At 55.8% G+C, this 15570-nt stretch overlaps 2 protein-coding genes and 1 non-coding gene across 4 annotated transcripts in view; 1 reads left to right on the plus strand and 2 right to left on the minus strand.

Moving 5' to 3' along the window:
* Positions 1-15570, minus strand: part of LIMK2 (LIM domain kinase 2) — a 75286-nt gene that overhangs the window by 56864 nt on the left and 2852 nt on the right. Inside the window, exon 1 of one of the 2 annotated variants that reach the window (XM_007529250.3) lies at positions 3371-3509. The exons of the other annotated variant lie outside the window; for it this stretch is intronic. Within the exon in view, the coding sequence (XP_007529312.2) occupies positions 3371-3386 (16 nt within the window). The 5' untranslated portion in view covers positions 3387-3509. Of the gene's footprint in view, positions 1-3370; positions 3510-15570 lie in introns of those variants that run through there. 2 annotated transcript variants of the gene reach the window in all.
* Positions 5789-15570, minus strand: part of RNF185 (ring finger protein 185) — a 30376-nt gene continuing 20594 nt past the window's right edge. Inside the window, exons 6-7 of the mRNA XM_007529252.3 lie at positions 10419-10536; positions 5789-7749 (exon numbers count right to left, since the gene is read on the minus strand). Coding sequence (XP_007529314.1) covers positions 7652-7749; positions 10419-10536 — 216 coding nt within the window. The 3' untranslated portion in view covers positions 5789-7651. The remainder of the gene's footprint in view (positions 7750-10418; positions 10537-15570) is intronic.
* Positions 13489-13594, plus strand: LOC132539147 (U6 spliceosomal RNA). The gene has a single exon (XR_009550453.1). It is a non-coding gene; the product is annotated as a U6 spliceosomal RNA (small nuclear RNA).

A 15570-nucleotide genomic window follows, 5' to 3' on the forward strand; every position in this document is an offset into this window, starting at 1 on the left:
TCAATCCCAAATCCCCACAACAGGACACTGAACCCCAAATCCCACACACACCAGGACACTGAACCCCAAATCTCTGCACACCAGGACACAGAACCCCAAATCCCACACACACCAGGACACTGAACCCCAAATCTCTGCACACCAGGACACAGAACCCCAAATCCCACGCACCAGGACACTGAACCCCAAATCCCCGCACCCAGGACACTGAACCCCAAATCCCCACACACCAGGACACTGAACCCCAAATACCACATACCAGGACACTGAACACAAATCCTCACACACCAGGACACTGAACCCCAAATCCCCACACACCAGGACACTGAACCCCAAATCCCACACACCAGGACACTGAACCCCAAATCCCACACACCAGGTCACTGAACCATAAATTCCATACACCACGTCAATGAACCCCAAATCCCCACACACCAGGATACTGTACCCCAAATCCCCACACACCAGGACACTGACCCCGTTTTCCCCAAACATCAGGACACTGAATCCCAAATCCCCACACACCAGGACACTAAACCCCAAATCCCCGCACAACAGGCCACTGAATCCCAAATCCCAGCACACCAGGACACTGAACCCCAAATCCCACAACCAGGACACTGAATCCCAAATCCCAGCACACCAGGACACTGAAACCCAAATCCCACAACCAGGACACTGAACAACAATTCCCCGCACCCAGGACATGAACCCCAAATCCCCGCACCCAGGACACTGAACCCCAAATCCCCACACACCAGGACACTGAACACCAAATCCCCACACACTAGATCAATGAACCTCAAATCCCACACACCAGGTCACTGAATCCCAAATCCTCACACACCAGGACACTGAACCCCAAATCCCACACACCAGGACACTGAACCCAAATCCCCACACACCAGGACACTAAACCCCAAATCCCCGCACCCAGGACACTGAACCCCAAATCCCCACACACCAGGACACTGAACCCCAAATCCCACACACCAGGATACTGAATCCCAAATCCCCACACACCAGGACTCTGAACCCCAAATCCCCACACACCAGGACTCTGAACCCCAAATCCCACACACCAGGACACTGAACCCCAAATCCCACACACCAGGACACTGAACCCCAAATCCCACACACCAGGACTCTGAACCCCAAATCCCACACACCAGACACTGAACCCCAAATCCCACACACCAGGTCACTGAACCCCAAATCCCACACACCAGGACTCTGAACCCCAAATCCCACACACCAGGACTCTGAACCCCAAATCCCACACACCAGGACTCTGAACCCCAAATCCCACACACCAGGACTCTGAACCCCAAATCCCACACACCAGGTCACTGAACCCAAATCCCACACACCAGGTCACTGAACCCCAAATCCCACACACCAGGTCACTGAACCCCAAATCCCACACACCAGGACACTGAACCCCAAATCCCACACACCAGGTCACTGAACCCCAAATCCCACACACCAGGTCACTGAACCCCAAATCCCACACACCAGGTCACTGAACCCCAAATCCCACACACCAGGTCACTGAACCCCAAATCCCACACACCAGGTCACTGAACCCCAAATCCCACACACCAGGTCACTGAACCCCAAATCCCACACACCAGGACTCTGAACCCCAAATCCCACACACCAGGTCACTGAACCCCAAATCCCACACACCAGGACTCTGAACCCCAAATCCCACACACCAGGACTCTGAACCCCAAATCCCACACACCAGGACTCTGAACCCCAAATCCCACACACCAGGACTCTGAACCCCAAATCCCACACACCAGGACTCTGAACCCCAAATCCCACACACAGGACTCTGAACCCCAAATCCCACACACCAGGACTCTGAACCCCAAATCCCACACACCAGGACACCGAACCCCAAATCCCACACACCAGACACCGAACCCCAAATCCCACACACCAGGACACTGAACCCCAAATCCCACACACCAGGTCACTGAACCCCAAATCCCACACACCAGGTCACTGAACCCCAAATCCCACACACCAGGACTCTGAACCCCAAATCCCACACACCAGGTCACTGAACCCCAAATCCCACACACCAGGTCACTGAACCCCAAATCCCACACACCAGGACTCTGAACCCCAAATCCCACACACCAGGACACTGAACCCCAAATCCCACACACCAGGTCACTGAACCCCAAATCCCACACACCAGGTCACTGAACCCCAAATCCCACACACCAGGACTCTGAACCCCAAATCCCACACACCAGGACACTGAACCCCAAATCCCACACACCAGGACACCGAACCCCAAATCCCACACACCAGGTCACCAAACCCCAAATCCCACACACCAGGACACCGAACCCCAAATCCCACACACCAGGACTCTGAACCCCAAATCCCACACACCAGACACTGAACCCCAAATCCCACACACCAGGACACCGAACCCCAAATCCCCACACACCAGGACACTGAACCCCAAATCCCACACACCAGGACACTAAACCCCAAATCCCACACACCAGGACACCGAACCCCAAATCCCACACACCAGGACACCGAACCCCAAATCCCACACACCAGGACACCGAACCCCAAATCCCACACACCAGGACTCTGAACCCCAAATCCCACACACCAGGACACTGAACCCCAAATCCCACACACCAGGTCACTGAACCCCAAATCCCACACACCAGGACTCTGAACCCCAAATCCCACACACCAGACACCGAACCCCAAATCCCACACACCAGGACACTGAACCCCAAATCCCACACACCAGGACACTGAACCCCAAATCCCACACACCAGGACTCTGAACCCCAAATCCCACACACCAGGACTCTGAACCCCAAATCCCACACACCAGGTCACTGAACCCCAAATCCCACACACCAGGACACTGAACCCCAAATCCCACACACCAGGACTCTGAACCCCAAATCCCACACACCAGGACTCTGAAGCCCAAATCCCACACACCAGGACACTGAACCCCAAATCCCACACACCAGGACACCGAACCCCAAATCCCACACACCAGGACACCGAACCCCAAATCCCACACACCAGGACACTGAACCCCAAATCCCACACACCAGGACTCTGAACCCCAAATCCCACACACCAGGACTCTGAAGCCCAAATCCCACACACCAGGTCACTAAACCCCAAATCCCACACACCAGGACTCTGAACCCCGTTTTCCCGCCCCAGGACTGGAGCCACTGCAGGAACCAGCGCGCCCTCGAGGGGGCCCCGGAGCTGCCAGCCGCGCCCGCGAGCGCCCCCGTGCCGCCTCTCCTCAGGGCGGCGCCCGGCTGCGCGGCGCGGGTCCCGGCGCGAAGAGGCCCTTCCTTACCCGCCGGCGCGGCCATGGTCCCCGGGGCGCGAGCACCAGGCACGGGGCAGCCCGCGGCTCCTCAGCTCCGCGCCGCCTCAGGCTCTGACTGGGCTAACGGGACGGACGCGCTACGGCTCCTGCCGAGGCCCAAACCGCACCTGCGGGGCACGCCTGCCGCGAGGCCCCGCCCACACAGGGCCCGCCCCGTGCCGACCCCGCCCCGCCATGGCCACGCCCACACGGGCCCGGCCCTGCCTACACCCGGACCACGCCCATCCGGGTTCCTGCCCCACCCACGCCCCGCCGTGGGCACGCCCACCCGGGCTCAGGCCACGCCCGTCTGTTGCGCGCCCCGCCCACACGGTCCACGCCCCGCCCCGCCCCGAGCGCACCCGAGGATGCTGGCGGGCATGCGGGGAAAGCCCCGCCAAGGACCAGGGGCTGTGCTGGGCCAGAGGCTCTTCTGGGTTTGGGGGCTGCGGGTGAGCGTCACTCAGGCTTCCTTGGGTTCCTCAGTGCGTCACCCTGCCCTGAGTGCCAGTCTTTTCAAGACTTGCCCAGAATTCACGTATCGAGGTGAAATGACCCACTTTGGAAAATATTGGCAGCATTCAAAAAAAATGTTTTTTAAGATCTAATTTTTTTGGGGGGGCCGGGTGGTAGTGCAGCGGGTTAAGCGTACGTGACAAGAAAAGCACAGGGACCAGCGTAAGATCTGATTTTGGGTCGCTCATCTTCCTGTTTCTAGCCGTTTTGGGGAGAAAAAAGTAAAGAAGGGAAAAGAGCCCACCCAGAGCAGTGGAATTGTGCTGGCAGGGAGCCCCCCCAAAAGCACTGACAGCAAAAACAAAAAATCTAAAATGACATGCTGGGGGGTGGTCCAGTGGGTAGAACACACACCAAGTTCAAGGTCCCAAGTCTAGGTCCTGGCACCACGTGGGAGCAGCAGACAACCGCTGGGGAGCTCCAGAGATGGTGGAGCCTTTGCCCTCTGTGTCTCTCTCTGAAATAAAATGAAGTCAGCCCAGGAGCAGTAATCATCTATGTGTGAGGCCTTGGCTGTAAATAAATGAGGACCAGCAAGGTAGCGATAAGTGTGCTGCTGGGCTGGGCTGGGCTGGGCTGGGCTGGGCTGGGCTGGGCTGGGCTGGGCTGGGGAGACAGCAAGGTTCTACAAAAGGACTTTGCTGCCAGACTCTCTGAGGTGCCAGGTTCAATCCCCAGCACCCCCACCAGCCAGAGCTGAGCAGGGCTCTGGGAAACAAAACAGTGTACTGCTTTATCATGCGTGTGACCCCAGTTCAAGACCAGTCCCCGCTGTGGAGAAGGAGGCTCTGGTGCTGTGCAATCTTTCCTGTTGGGTCCCTTTCAATGATCAACTTGGAGCACTGAAGTCACAGCAAGAAAATAAGTAAAACAAATAGGCCGCCAGGCCAAAAGCACACCTACAGACTGGGCTCATGCTCTTCTTTGTGGAGGACTGAGTTCTGGGTCAGGAGCTGGGGTATCTGGTGTTTCCCTCACCGAGTGCGCAGAGACAGACTTGCGGTCCTCCCAATCAGATGGCTCTAGCTCCCTCCCATCAGATTCTTTGTCCTGGGTCTTTGGAAAGCAGTACCAGCACTACACATCCACGGATCCTGGCAGCCTTTTTTCCTTTTCTTTTTTTGTTGGGCAGGATTGAGAGGAGGGAGGCAGAAATAGGGAGAGACACCTGCAGACCTGCTCCATTACTTGTGAAGCACTCCCCCTGCAGGTGGGGAGTGGGGGCCTGAACCCGGATCCTTGAGCTTCATATTGTGTGTGCTTAACCAGGTGAACCACCACCTGTGTGGCGCCCCCATTCCTTAGACCATCACACTGAGGTCATGGGAATCACGGCTCCCCCACTTGAGGACAGAGCAAAGGAGGGTGTGGCTTTCTTCCTGCCTATATTGTTCAAGCCCACACAGGTCAGATGTCTGCCATCTGGGACAGAACCCGAGGTGGGTGCAGATGGTGCTGGGTGGCCGGGGGACGTGCCTGACATCCGACCCCGGGGATCTGCACTGACCAGTAACCCCATGGGGGCTCTCCTAAAGCGTGTGCCTGGCAGGGGTTCTCCCTGCACACGGAAGAGGTTATGTGGGTTTCTCAGACACCCAGGCACTGGCAGCCTTGGGACAAATCCCGAGTGTCTTTCTTCGCTCTGTCCCGGGAAGGCACCCGTCTATTCCTCTCCTTCCACTTCCTTCCCACCTCTGGCCTTGTGGTTTTCCTGGCAGGGCTCGGGCTTCCAGCCCACGCCTGCCTCTCAGCTCTGTCGGTGGCCATCTGGAGACGCCCACCCTTGCTGTGATGTGCTCAAGGACGCCAGGTGCTTCCCAGAGCTCTAGCCAGTGGGAGCGCTACTCCCCGGCCCCGCTGCCCCACAACAGAAAAGACTGTGACACAACGTAATGTAAAACCATTTGTTTAATTCTAAATCGAATCACTTTCACAACAGTGAAAATTAGTGAGCGGTCAAGGTGTGCCACTGTACATGGTGAGGCTTTCCCGACTGGCTGGAACCTGGTCCTACCCCACAAGGTGACAGGAGAGGGCAGAGGACAAGAGAATAAAAATGGGAGACTGCAGGCAGAGGGCCGCGGGAGGGTGGTCCTGAGGGGCTGGGCCAGCAGCCCCAAAGGGTCCCTGCCTCAGCTGCTGGCAGAGGGCGGAAGAGCACCTGGCAGGCCGGACATCAAAGGGCACGGGCAGCCCGGCCGGGTGAGCAGGAGCCCGGGGCCTCTCTGGTGGCAGAGCCCTTCAGTCGTCCCAACAGTGCAAACACCTGCTTCCTACCCACAGCCCCTCTCCTTGAGACTTTCTGCTGGAAACCCATTTCTGTGGGGCCCACGGGACTCAGGTCCTCTCTCCCACAAGGTGGGGCCACTGCACAAAGGGAGCCCACGAATCCTCTTCTGCTGAGAACCCCAGGGCCCTTCCCTTACTGGGGATTTTCAATGGTGATCAGAATGTTCCAAGTCCACCAGGCCCACAGAAAGCTGGCGGCTTGTTCCTACCAAATGAATTGAGCAGACAAACCACCTGTTCAATACTCGTGTTTTGTCTGTTTAAACACTGAACTCTGGCATTGACTGGTGCAAAGGGGTGGGTGGGGGGGCTGTGAGCAGGACACCCCTCCTCTGTCAAGCTTCTGGTTTCCGCATGTAGCAGAGCCACAGCTGGGGAAGCTCGATGGGGCTTTCTACCACTGGCCTGGTGACTGACTGCTGTGGGGAGCCAGCAGTGGGGCCCTGGAGCTGGTGGGGAGTCCGCAGGGGCCGCCTACTCTAGTCACACACGGCCCTGGCTTGTGCACACAGACAAGATGTCATCCAGGGGAATCCACCAAACCGTCCAAACACAGGGTGCATGTGGGTCTTCCCACCGCCAGGCTCCTCCTGACGGACAGCTCGGCCTGAGGCAGGGTCTGCAGCAGGCGGCTGGGCTGCCGGCTTCTGGGGCAGGTCTGGGGAGGGCAGACCCGGCTCCTGCCTGGCTGTTTCACATGAACACTCTGAGCCCAGGAGCCACGCCCCTGGGTCCTCACTGAGGCACAGCAGCCGGTCCAGGCGTCAGCTGAATGCCTCCTGACAGACACACAGGCAGACAGATTTGGGGGACAGGGAGGCCTATGAAGGAAGCCATGTGCCTCTGGGCACAATCTGTGCCAGGAAGCCTGGAGGCCATTCAGACCTCTCTGGGGGCTGACACCGAGCACTGCCCAGTCAGTAAGAGGTCTCTGGTGGTGTCAGAGTGACCCGGGAGAGCTTCAGATGCCGCGGTCGCCTTGCTTCTGCTGAGGACAGCACGGCACAGCTCTGGGGCTGGAGAGGGGACTTGCTACACAGGACGCCCACCCCACAGTGGAAGCAGTCTGCCAAGGAGCGTCTGAAGAGATGAGACAGTTTTCATGAGCGTCGCTTGGGTTCATCCCTTTGTCTCTGGGACATTAAATTCAGACACAACTACACCCTGACGGTTCTCTTCCTGCCTCTTCCCTGTGCAGTCAGGACCCGCTCCGACAGGACTCCTCGGTGTCCCCCATGAGAGAAAACACAACGCCTGAGGTTAGAGTGGGGTGTTCACAGCAGTGGTCACACACCGGGGTCCTCACCAGCCGGCCCCAAGTCCCCGAGTGCTGATGGAGAACTCAGAACCCGAAGGTGTGACTGACCCCGCCGGTTCCAGGGGTCAGAGTGAGCCAGGAAGTCACAGAGCGGGGAAGTGCTGTCAGTCCAGAGGCCCTGCCAGCTGCAGACGGGAGCCCGGCACCTAGGCAATCAGGAGCCAGAACATGATGACCAGGGCCACAAACAGGAAGAGACGCGAGAGGAACTGCTCGTCCACATACTGGGGAGTTCCCGGGACAGCTGCAAACAGGGAGGAGACACGCCGTCAGGAAGCCGCAGCTGTGGGCACTGCCATTCTGAACAGAAGTCTAAAGCATCAACCCCCCCCCCCACCCCGCACTGCTCAGCTCTGGCTTCTGGTGGTGCTGGGGATGGGGCCTCAGGCGTGAGTCTCTTTGCATAACCATTATGCTATCTCCCCTGCCCTTTAGTCTTGCATCTCTAATATATATATATATATAATCTTTTTTTTTATTGGGTGGTTAATGGTTTACAGTGTAGTATTTAACACAGGCACAACTTCTCATCTCCCCTCCATAAGTGCCTAGGAGACGCTAAATGAGCCCAATATCCTTTCATCCTGTCATTTTGATTTTATAGTTACTGTGATCTACTTCTTTAAAAAATTTTGTTTTTTAATTTTTTAAAATGTTTATTTATTATTGGACACGGACAGAGAAAATTGAGAAGGAAAGGGGGAGTTAGGGAGAGAGACAGAGAGACACCTGCAGCCCTGCTTCACCGCTCGTGAAGCTTTCCCCCTGCAGGTGGGGAGCAGGGGCTTGAACCCGGGTCCTTGCATATTGTAATGTGAGCGCTTAACCAAGTGCACCACTGCCTGGCCCCTTAATTTTTTAAATATACTTCCCCCCCACTTTTTATCGGATAGGACAGAGAGAAGAGGGGAGAGGAAGATGGGGTAGGGAAACAGGAGAGGGAGAGGGAGAGAGAGACAGACAGACAGACAGAGACAGACACACCTGCAGATGGGAAGCTGGGGCCTTGAACCAGGATCCTTGTACTTTGTCTATGTGCACTTAACCCGGTGCACCACTACCCACCCCCTGCATCTCTATTTTTTAAAATTACTTTTATTATCATCTTTATTTATTTAATGTATAGGACAGCAAGAAGCAAGAGAGGAGGGGAAGACACACACAGAAAGAGAGAGAGAGAGAGAGACATGTAGACTTGCTTCACCACTTGTGAAGCTTTCCCCCTGCAGGTGGGGACTGGGGGTTTGAACCTGGGTCCTTGAGCATCGTAATATGTGTGCTCAACCAGGTGCACCACCGCCCAGCTCGGTCTTATGTCTCTTTACAACACAATCTTGTACACTATAAAGATTTGCAAAGCCCAGACAATATCAGGGGAAAAAATGGGAGAGAGAGAGAAGGAATTATTTCCATAGTTCATATTAACTCCTAGGTCTGCAGCTTCTCCTAGGAGGGCTTGCAGGTACCGATAAACCGGGAGACTCTGAGAGGAAACAGTGAAAGGACAGCCTCCCTACCGTTCGACACCTTCCAGCAGCAGTGTGAGGCGGTGACTGCCTGGTGGCCCTCACTGCCCCCTCATGTGGAACAAGATGCTCGGCACACAGGTGCTCGGAGCAGCGCAAGGCCACACGGCCAAGAACCGGTGGCGGAGCCCCACTGTCCCGTCTCAGTCTCTCTGCACAGGCACGGCCGGTGCCTGCCGAAGCAAGGTGGGCTCTTTGCTCTTCTAGAGAAGGGCTCGGGTAGACAGCACAGCACAACGGTTCTGCAAACAGACTCTCACGCCTGAGGCCTCAAAGTCCCAGGTGCGAACCCTGCACACCACCCTAAACCAGAGCTGAGCTGAGAAGGGTGCTGGAGCCCAGAGGCGCTGGATCTCTTCTCCCCAACTCCACACAGGGCAGAAGCGGGCAGATACCAGGCCTCTGCTCCTCCCTGTTGAGGAGAGCTCTGTCCTGACACTGTAGGGCAGGATGGAGAATCTCCTTCAGGGCATGGAACAGGCCCACCATGGCCATGATCTGTGACAGATGGAGGCACGAGGTGACCCAGTGTCCAGTCTGGCTCTGCTTACACGGGGTAAGCGGAGAGCAGGCTGCCAGGCAGTGTCCTGCTGTCTCCAGGGGGCTCTGCCTTCCTTCAGAGCAGAGCATACCTTGCCCTCTCAGTCTGCTGCTACACAGAAAACAATGTGTGGGCTGATGAGAAGCTTCTGAGGTAGATGAGGTCAGAAGAACCTTGTCAAGATCTCCTGTGCTGCCCCAGACCCAGGTAGGGGTCTGATGGAGTCAGCAGAAACACTGATGCCTGCTGAGTACTCGGCTGTGGGAGGCTCCAGGGCGTGGCTTCTGTCCCTACAGCGGAGGTTTCTGCCCAGGAACCATGCACCAAGGCTTCTGCACCCCACACTACGCCCAGCACAAGGGTAACGTGAGAGCCAGAAAAGGCTGTGCTGGCTGCCGCACCTTGCAAGCTCCCCGGGCGAGGACCTGGGCCCAGGAGAGAGTGAGTAAGCGCGCACAGGTGCACACATATGAGTGAGTGAGCAGGCGCCCACCTCGCTACTCGGACTCGGGCGGGTCTGTGATGGGTGGCAGACAAGGGCAGGGCCCCCAAAGGGCTGGGCCTTGGGATTAGCCCACGTGTGGCCTCAGGGAGACTAGACAGGGTATGTTCCAGGGTGTATCTCGGGAAACATGACCGAGTATTTTCTGATTTGTGAAATGGAAACCACGGTACACCTGTGCAGGGCCACCACGAGGACCAGTCAGTTTGTGAAGGAAAGTCCTAAAGGCGCCTGGTACGTGGCATGACTGCCAGAGACCCAGGATCCAGCACATCTGGAAGGGGCTGGCTACCCTTGTGGGAGCTGTCTGTCCCCCACATACGGCCCAGGACAGAAGGCCTCACCTGGAGGGGGCCGTCCGTCATTTATGTTAAATGCTGTGGCAAATATTCCAAATGGAAATGCCCCGATTCCAAAAGACATCTGGAAGCCACCGTCTCCAAACCCAAATCCTTGAAATCCCTGTGTGGAAGAAACGCAATTCAGAGCAAGAACAGGCGGGCTGCACGTGGGCTGCACGAGGGCTGCACTCACTCGGGCTGCACTCACTCGGGCTGCACTCACTCGGGCTGCACTCGGACGCGTCACATTCGCCTCGCAGGGCGCCGCCCCCCCTCCATCTCGACCCGGTAGCCCCGCTCTCCTAGCCAAGGAGCTGCGCCCTCCAGGAAGGCCTCGAATGAACTGGGGCCTGAGAAGCGAACCATCTGCAAAGCCAGTGACGGGCCTGGGCTGCAGGGTCTCTCCAAAACCCCACGCCGGCCACCACAACTTCCACGTGCGTTCCAACAGCAACACTGGCCAAAACCATCGCGCCGGTTACAAGGGAACGACAGAACAGGGACACTAAGTTAACCAACGTATTGCTATCCGTCTGTCTATCTGCCACCAGGGCTACTGCTGGAGCTTGGCGCCTGCATGACCCACCACCCCAGCAAATGATTTTGTTTTTTTAATAGTGAGACACAGGAACCGAGAGACAGAAGGAGAGGCACCCGCAGCACTCTTCTATTTGCCAAGTCTCCTTCCTACAGGTGAGGTCGAGGGCTTGAACCCAGACCCAGCTATGCTAACAGGTGTGCTCTACCGGGTCAGCTACCAGCCGGCCCTCCCTACACTAACTTTATACAACTGTGAAATCCTAACCAACCACCAACACAGGCCATGTGCAAAATCACTGACAATCGTCCTCACAGCACCACACAGCTGACTCTTATGACCAAGTGAAAGACAAAACTGTCTGAAGATCAGGGTCCGAGTACGTGGCAGTTGTGATGGCTTGTAGCCAAGAGAGGTTTTCAGCAGCTGAAGTCCTGGGTAGATCGTAATGACTGAAATAATTCTGACAGATAACAACGACAGGGTCAACCACTTTCCACAGAGAGACTGTGTGGCATCAGCCCAAGCGGAAGGGAAACGATGGCTCCATCTCAGTGCAGACATGCCTCCTTCCCAGACCAGCAGGGCTGACTCTAGGGCTCCTGGGACCAAGGCTGCCTTATCCTGGAAGCTGCAAGTATTTCATCAGAGCATGTGCTAGGATGGAGGACCGACCCCAGGCCTCCCTTCAGCAGCACCTACACAATCTTGCATGGGTGGGTTTATGTTCCTAGGGAATAGGAGGCTAAAAGTTGCATAGGAAGAGGCTGGGGGGAGGGGGGCGCTCAGCTGGCAGAGTGTCCGACTTTCACGTGAGATTCCTGGTTCATCCCCCAGAACTGCACGTGCCAGACTGGTGCTCTGGCTTCTCTCTTTCGGCCTCATGTAACACACGTATGTAATAAACAAATGAATCTTAAGGGTGGGGTAGACAGCATAATGGTTGTGCAAAGAATCTCTCAAGCCTGAGGCTCCAAAGTCCCAGGTTCGGTCCCTCGCACCACCATAAGCAAGAGCTAAGCAGTGCTCTGATAAAGAGAAAAATAATAGATCTTTAAGGAAGCCACGTGGGTGGCTGCAGTGCTTGTCAATGCCAGAGGACATGCAGGCCAGGGCCCCTGACTCCTGGTCAGGTCAGGAGTCGGTGTTCAGGTGGGAGCGTGCTCCCAGGACATGTAGGGCAGGGCCTCTGACTCCGGGTCAGGTCAGGAGTCGGTGTTCAGGTGGGAGCGTGCTCCCAGGACATGCAGGCCAGGGCCTCTGACTCCGGGTCAGGTCAGGAGTCGGTGTTCAGGTGGGAGCGTGCTCCCAGGACATGCAGGCCAGGGCCTCTGACTCCGGGTCAGGTCAGGAGTTGGTGTTCAGGTGGGAACGTGCTCCCAGGAGCACAAGCAGCGTTCCCTGGTAGTCAGGCACAGGGCTTTGGGACCAGCTGGATGTGGGCTCAGCTCTGTCTGGGCAGTCAAGAGCACCCGTCCCTTCACCCATCTGGGCCACAGCGTCCTCTTCTGTGAGACAGGGTGATGTGCGGCTTACACGAGACCGCCCTATAAAGCCCCGGCTGTCAGGCTTCCGTATGACAGTCATTCCGTGAGTGTTCACTGCAGTCCTGACTACCAGTATTCTGCAGCCAGGTGGTGGTCTATCTGGTTGAGCGCACGCTACCAGGCACAAGCACCCAGGTTCAAGCCCTCACTCCCCACCTGCAAGGGGATGCTTCTTAGTAAAACAGGTCAGTAGGTGTCTATCATTCTCTCTCCCCCTCTACTTCTCACTCCCCTCTCAATTTCTGTCATATCAAATAAAATAGAAAGGAAAAAAAGGGGATCGGGCGGTGGCACATCAGGTTAAGCGCACAAGGACCGGTGTAAGGATCCCGGTTCGAGCCCCCGGCTCCCCATCTGCAGGGGGGTTGCTTCACAAGTGGTGAAGCAGGTCTGCAGGTGTCTGTCTTTCTCTCCCCCTCAGTCTTCCCCTCCTCTCTCCATTTCTCTCTGTCCTATCCAACAACAGTGACAGCAACAACAATAATGATAAACAAGGGCAACAAAAGGGAAAAAAAATGGCCTCCAGGAGCAGTGGATTCGTAGTGCAGGCACAGAGCCCCAGCAATAACCCTGGAGGCCAAAAAAAAAAAAAAAAAGAAAGAGAAAGAAAGAAAGGGGGGAAAAAATGGCCCCCAGAAGAGGTGGTTTTATCCTGCGGGCACCGCACCCCAGTGACAACTCAGATGGCAGAGAGGGAGAACGAATTCCAGAGAACAACTTACTTTTCTACCAAAATGTCAAATTCAGCAGTCCCATCCCTTGGAATCTTAAGGAAACATCATAGCTCACACAAACAAAGAAACGTGGTGGCCTGGGACATGGCAGAGGGTCTGATCTGCAAGCCTGAGGCTGAGCCAGGATAAAGGGCAGGTCCCAGTGCTCTCATTAATAGATGAGTAGGCCTTAAAACCATGTGTGTGCAGACATGGTCACTGGCTGGCTGGTCTCCCCCCCCCCCCACACACACACACAGGAAAACAATCAGGAGGTGCTTGCTTCAACAGCACATATGCTAAAACTGGGAGGATGCAGAGAAATTAGCACGGCCCCTGTGCAAGGAGGACACACAGATCTGGGCAGTGTTCCATTTTTTTTGGATGGGGCTTGAAGGAATTCTGTTCAGTGAGATCAGCCAGAAAGAGGAGGATGAAGTGGCCAGGTGGTAGCACAGCAGGATGAGCGCACAGCGCAAAGCACAAGGACCGGCATAAAGACCCCGGTGCCTGCTATAAATGCGCTGCTCCTGGAGGCCATTTTTCCCATTTTGCTGCACTTGTTGTTGTTGTTTTTGATACTGAAGAGGACAGAGAGAGATTGAGAGGGGAGGGGCAGGTAGAGAGGGAGAAAGACAGACACCTGCAGACCTGCTTTACTGCTTGTGAAGTGACCCCCCTGCAGGTGGGGAGTCGGGGGCTCGAACCAGGATCTTTATGCCAGTCCTTCTGCTTTGCACCATGTGCGCTTAACCTGCTGTGCTACTGCTCGGCCCCCTATATTTATTTTTATTATATTTATTGGATAGAGACAGCCAGAGATTGAGAGGGAAGGGGTGACAGAGAGGGAGAGAGACAGAGTCACCTGCAGCCCTGTTTCACCGCTTGTGAAACTTCCCCCCTGCAGGTGGGGCCTTGTGCACTGAAATTGAGGCAGAGTCTGATGTTCTCTTGGCTTCAACATTAGAACTGACCCAGACGGTGTAAGGATCCCGGTTCAAGCCCCCGGCTCCCCACCTGCAGGGGAGTCGCTTCACAGGCGGTGAAGCAGGTCTGCAGGTGTGTCTTTCTCTCTCCCTCTCTACCTGCCCCTCCCCTCTCAACTTCTGTCTTATCCAACAACAAAAACAATAACAAGGGCAACAAAATGGGAAAAATGGCCTCCAGAAGCAGTGGATTTGTAGTGCAGGCACCAAACCCCAGTGACAACTCTGGAGGCAAGAAAGAAAGGGAAAGAGAGAGAGAGAGGGATGAGTGTGGGGTGATCTCACTCACTCACAGAAGCTGAGGGATAATAACAGGAGGGAAGCGCAGAGAGAACTTAGACTGGGCTTGTGTATTGCACCAAAGTCAAGGACTCCGGGATGGGGGGGTCAGGTGCCGATAGTGGAGGAGGACCTACGCTGGGAGTTGAGTGTTTTGCAAAAGTTGAGAAATTTTACACAGGGACTAACAACTACCTACTGTAAACCGTTAACCCCCCTCCACCACCACGTCCAGCAGGGTAACAGGAAGGACACGCCATAGGGCCTGGGGAGAGAGCTCAACTGGCAGAGCAGCAGACTCCGTCCCGTTCTTGGCACCACATGTGCCGAGTGCTGCCCTGGATCCTGTCTCATATGACGCTCTGGGGGAGGGGCACTAGGAGCCTCTGTGACACGGCAGCAAGATCAAACCCAAAGCAGCGAGTAGCAGCCTGGGGCCAGCGGCACAGGGGTGACCTGGGCGCAGTCCGACCCCTAGAATTGCCCATGCCAGAGTGATGTTCTGGTTCTCTGTCTGTCTCTGATAAGCAAGTCCTGGCTACTAGCAAATGGCCCGGCTCGTAGAGCACATACACGGCCAAGTGCAAGGACCTGGGTCACTGCATACAAGTGCCTATGGAGTGGGGTAGCGAGCTATGGAGCAGTGCTATATTGTCTCCCTTCTCTGTCTCGCACCTTCTGTCAAAAAGGGGAAAAGGCCAGCGGAAGCAGTGGAGTCATGTAGGTATTGAGTCCCAGCAATAACCCTCATGGCAGAAAGAAAAAAAAAAAAATCACCTTCAAAAACACAAAGCAGCAGGGCTGGGCAGGTATGCACTTGTGGAGAGCAAATGTTACCATGCTTGGCGGCCTGGGGTCAAATCTCCCAGTGCACACCTGCAGGGAGGTGCTGCAGAGGTAGAGAGGGAGGGAGGGTGTGTGTGTGTCTGTGTGTGCATGTCATTATCTCACCGTCTTATCAAAAACAGAAAGGAAAAAGTGATCACCAGGAACGGTAAAGCTGTACAGACACCAAGGCCCAGTGATTACCCTAAATGGAAAAGAATGAAAAAGACTTTCATGCCTGAGGATCCAAGCAGGACTCTGGTATCT

The sequence above is a fragment of the Erinaceus europaeus genome, chromosome 6 (genome assembly GCF_950295315.1).
Source record: "Erinaceus europaeus chromosome 6, mEriEur2.1, whole genome shotgun sequence".
NCBI lineage: Eukaryota > Metazoa > Chordata > Mammalia > Eulipotyphla > Erinaceidae > Erinaceus > Erinaceus europaeus.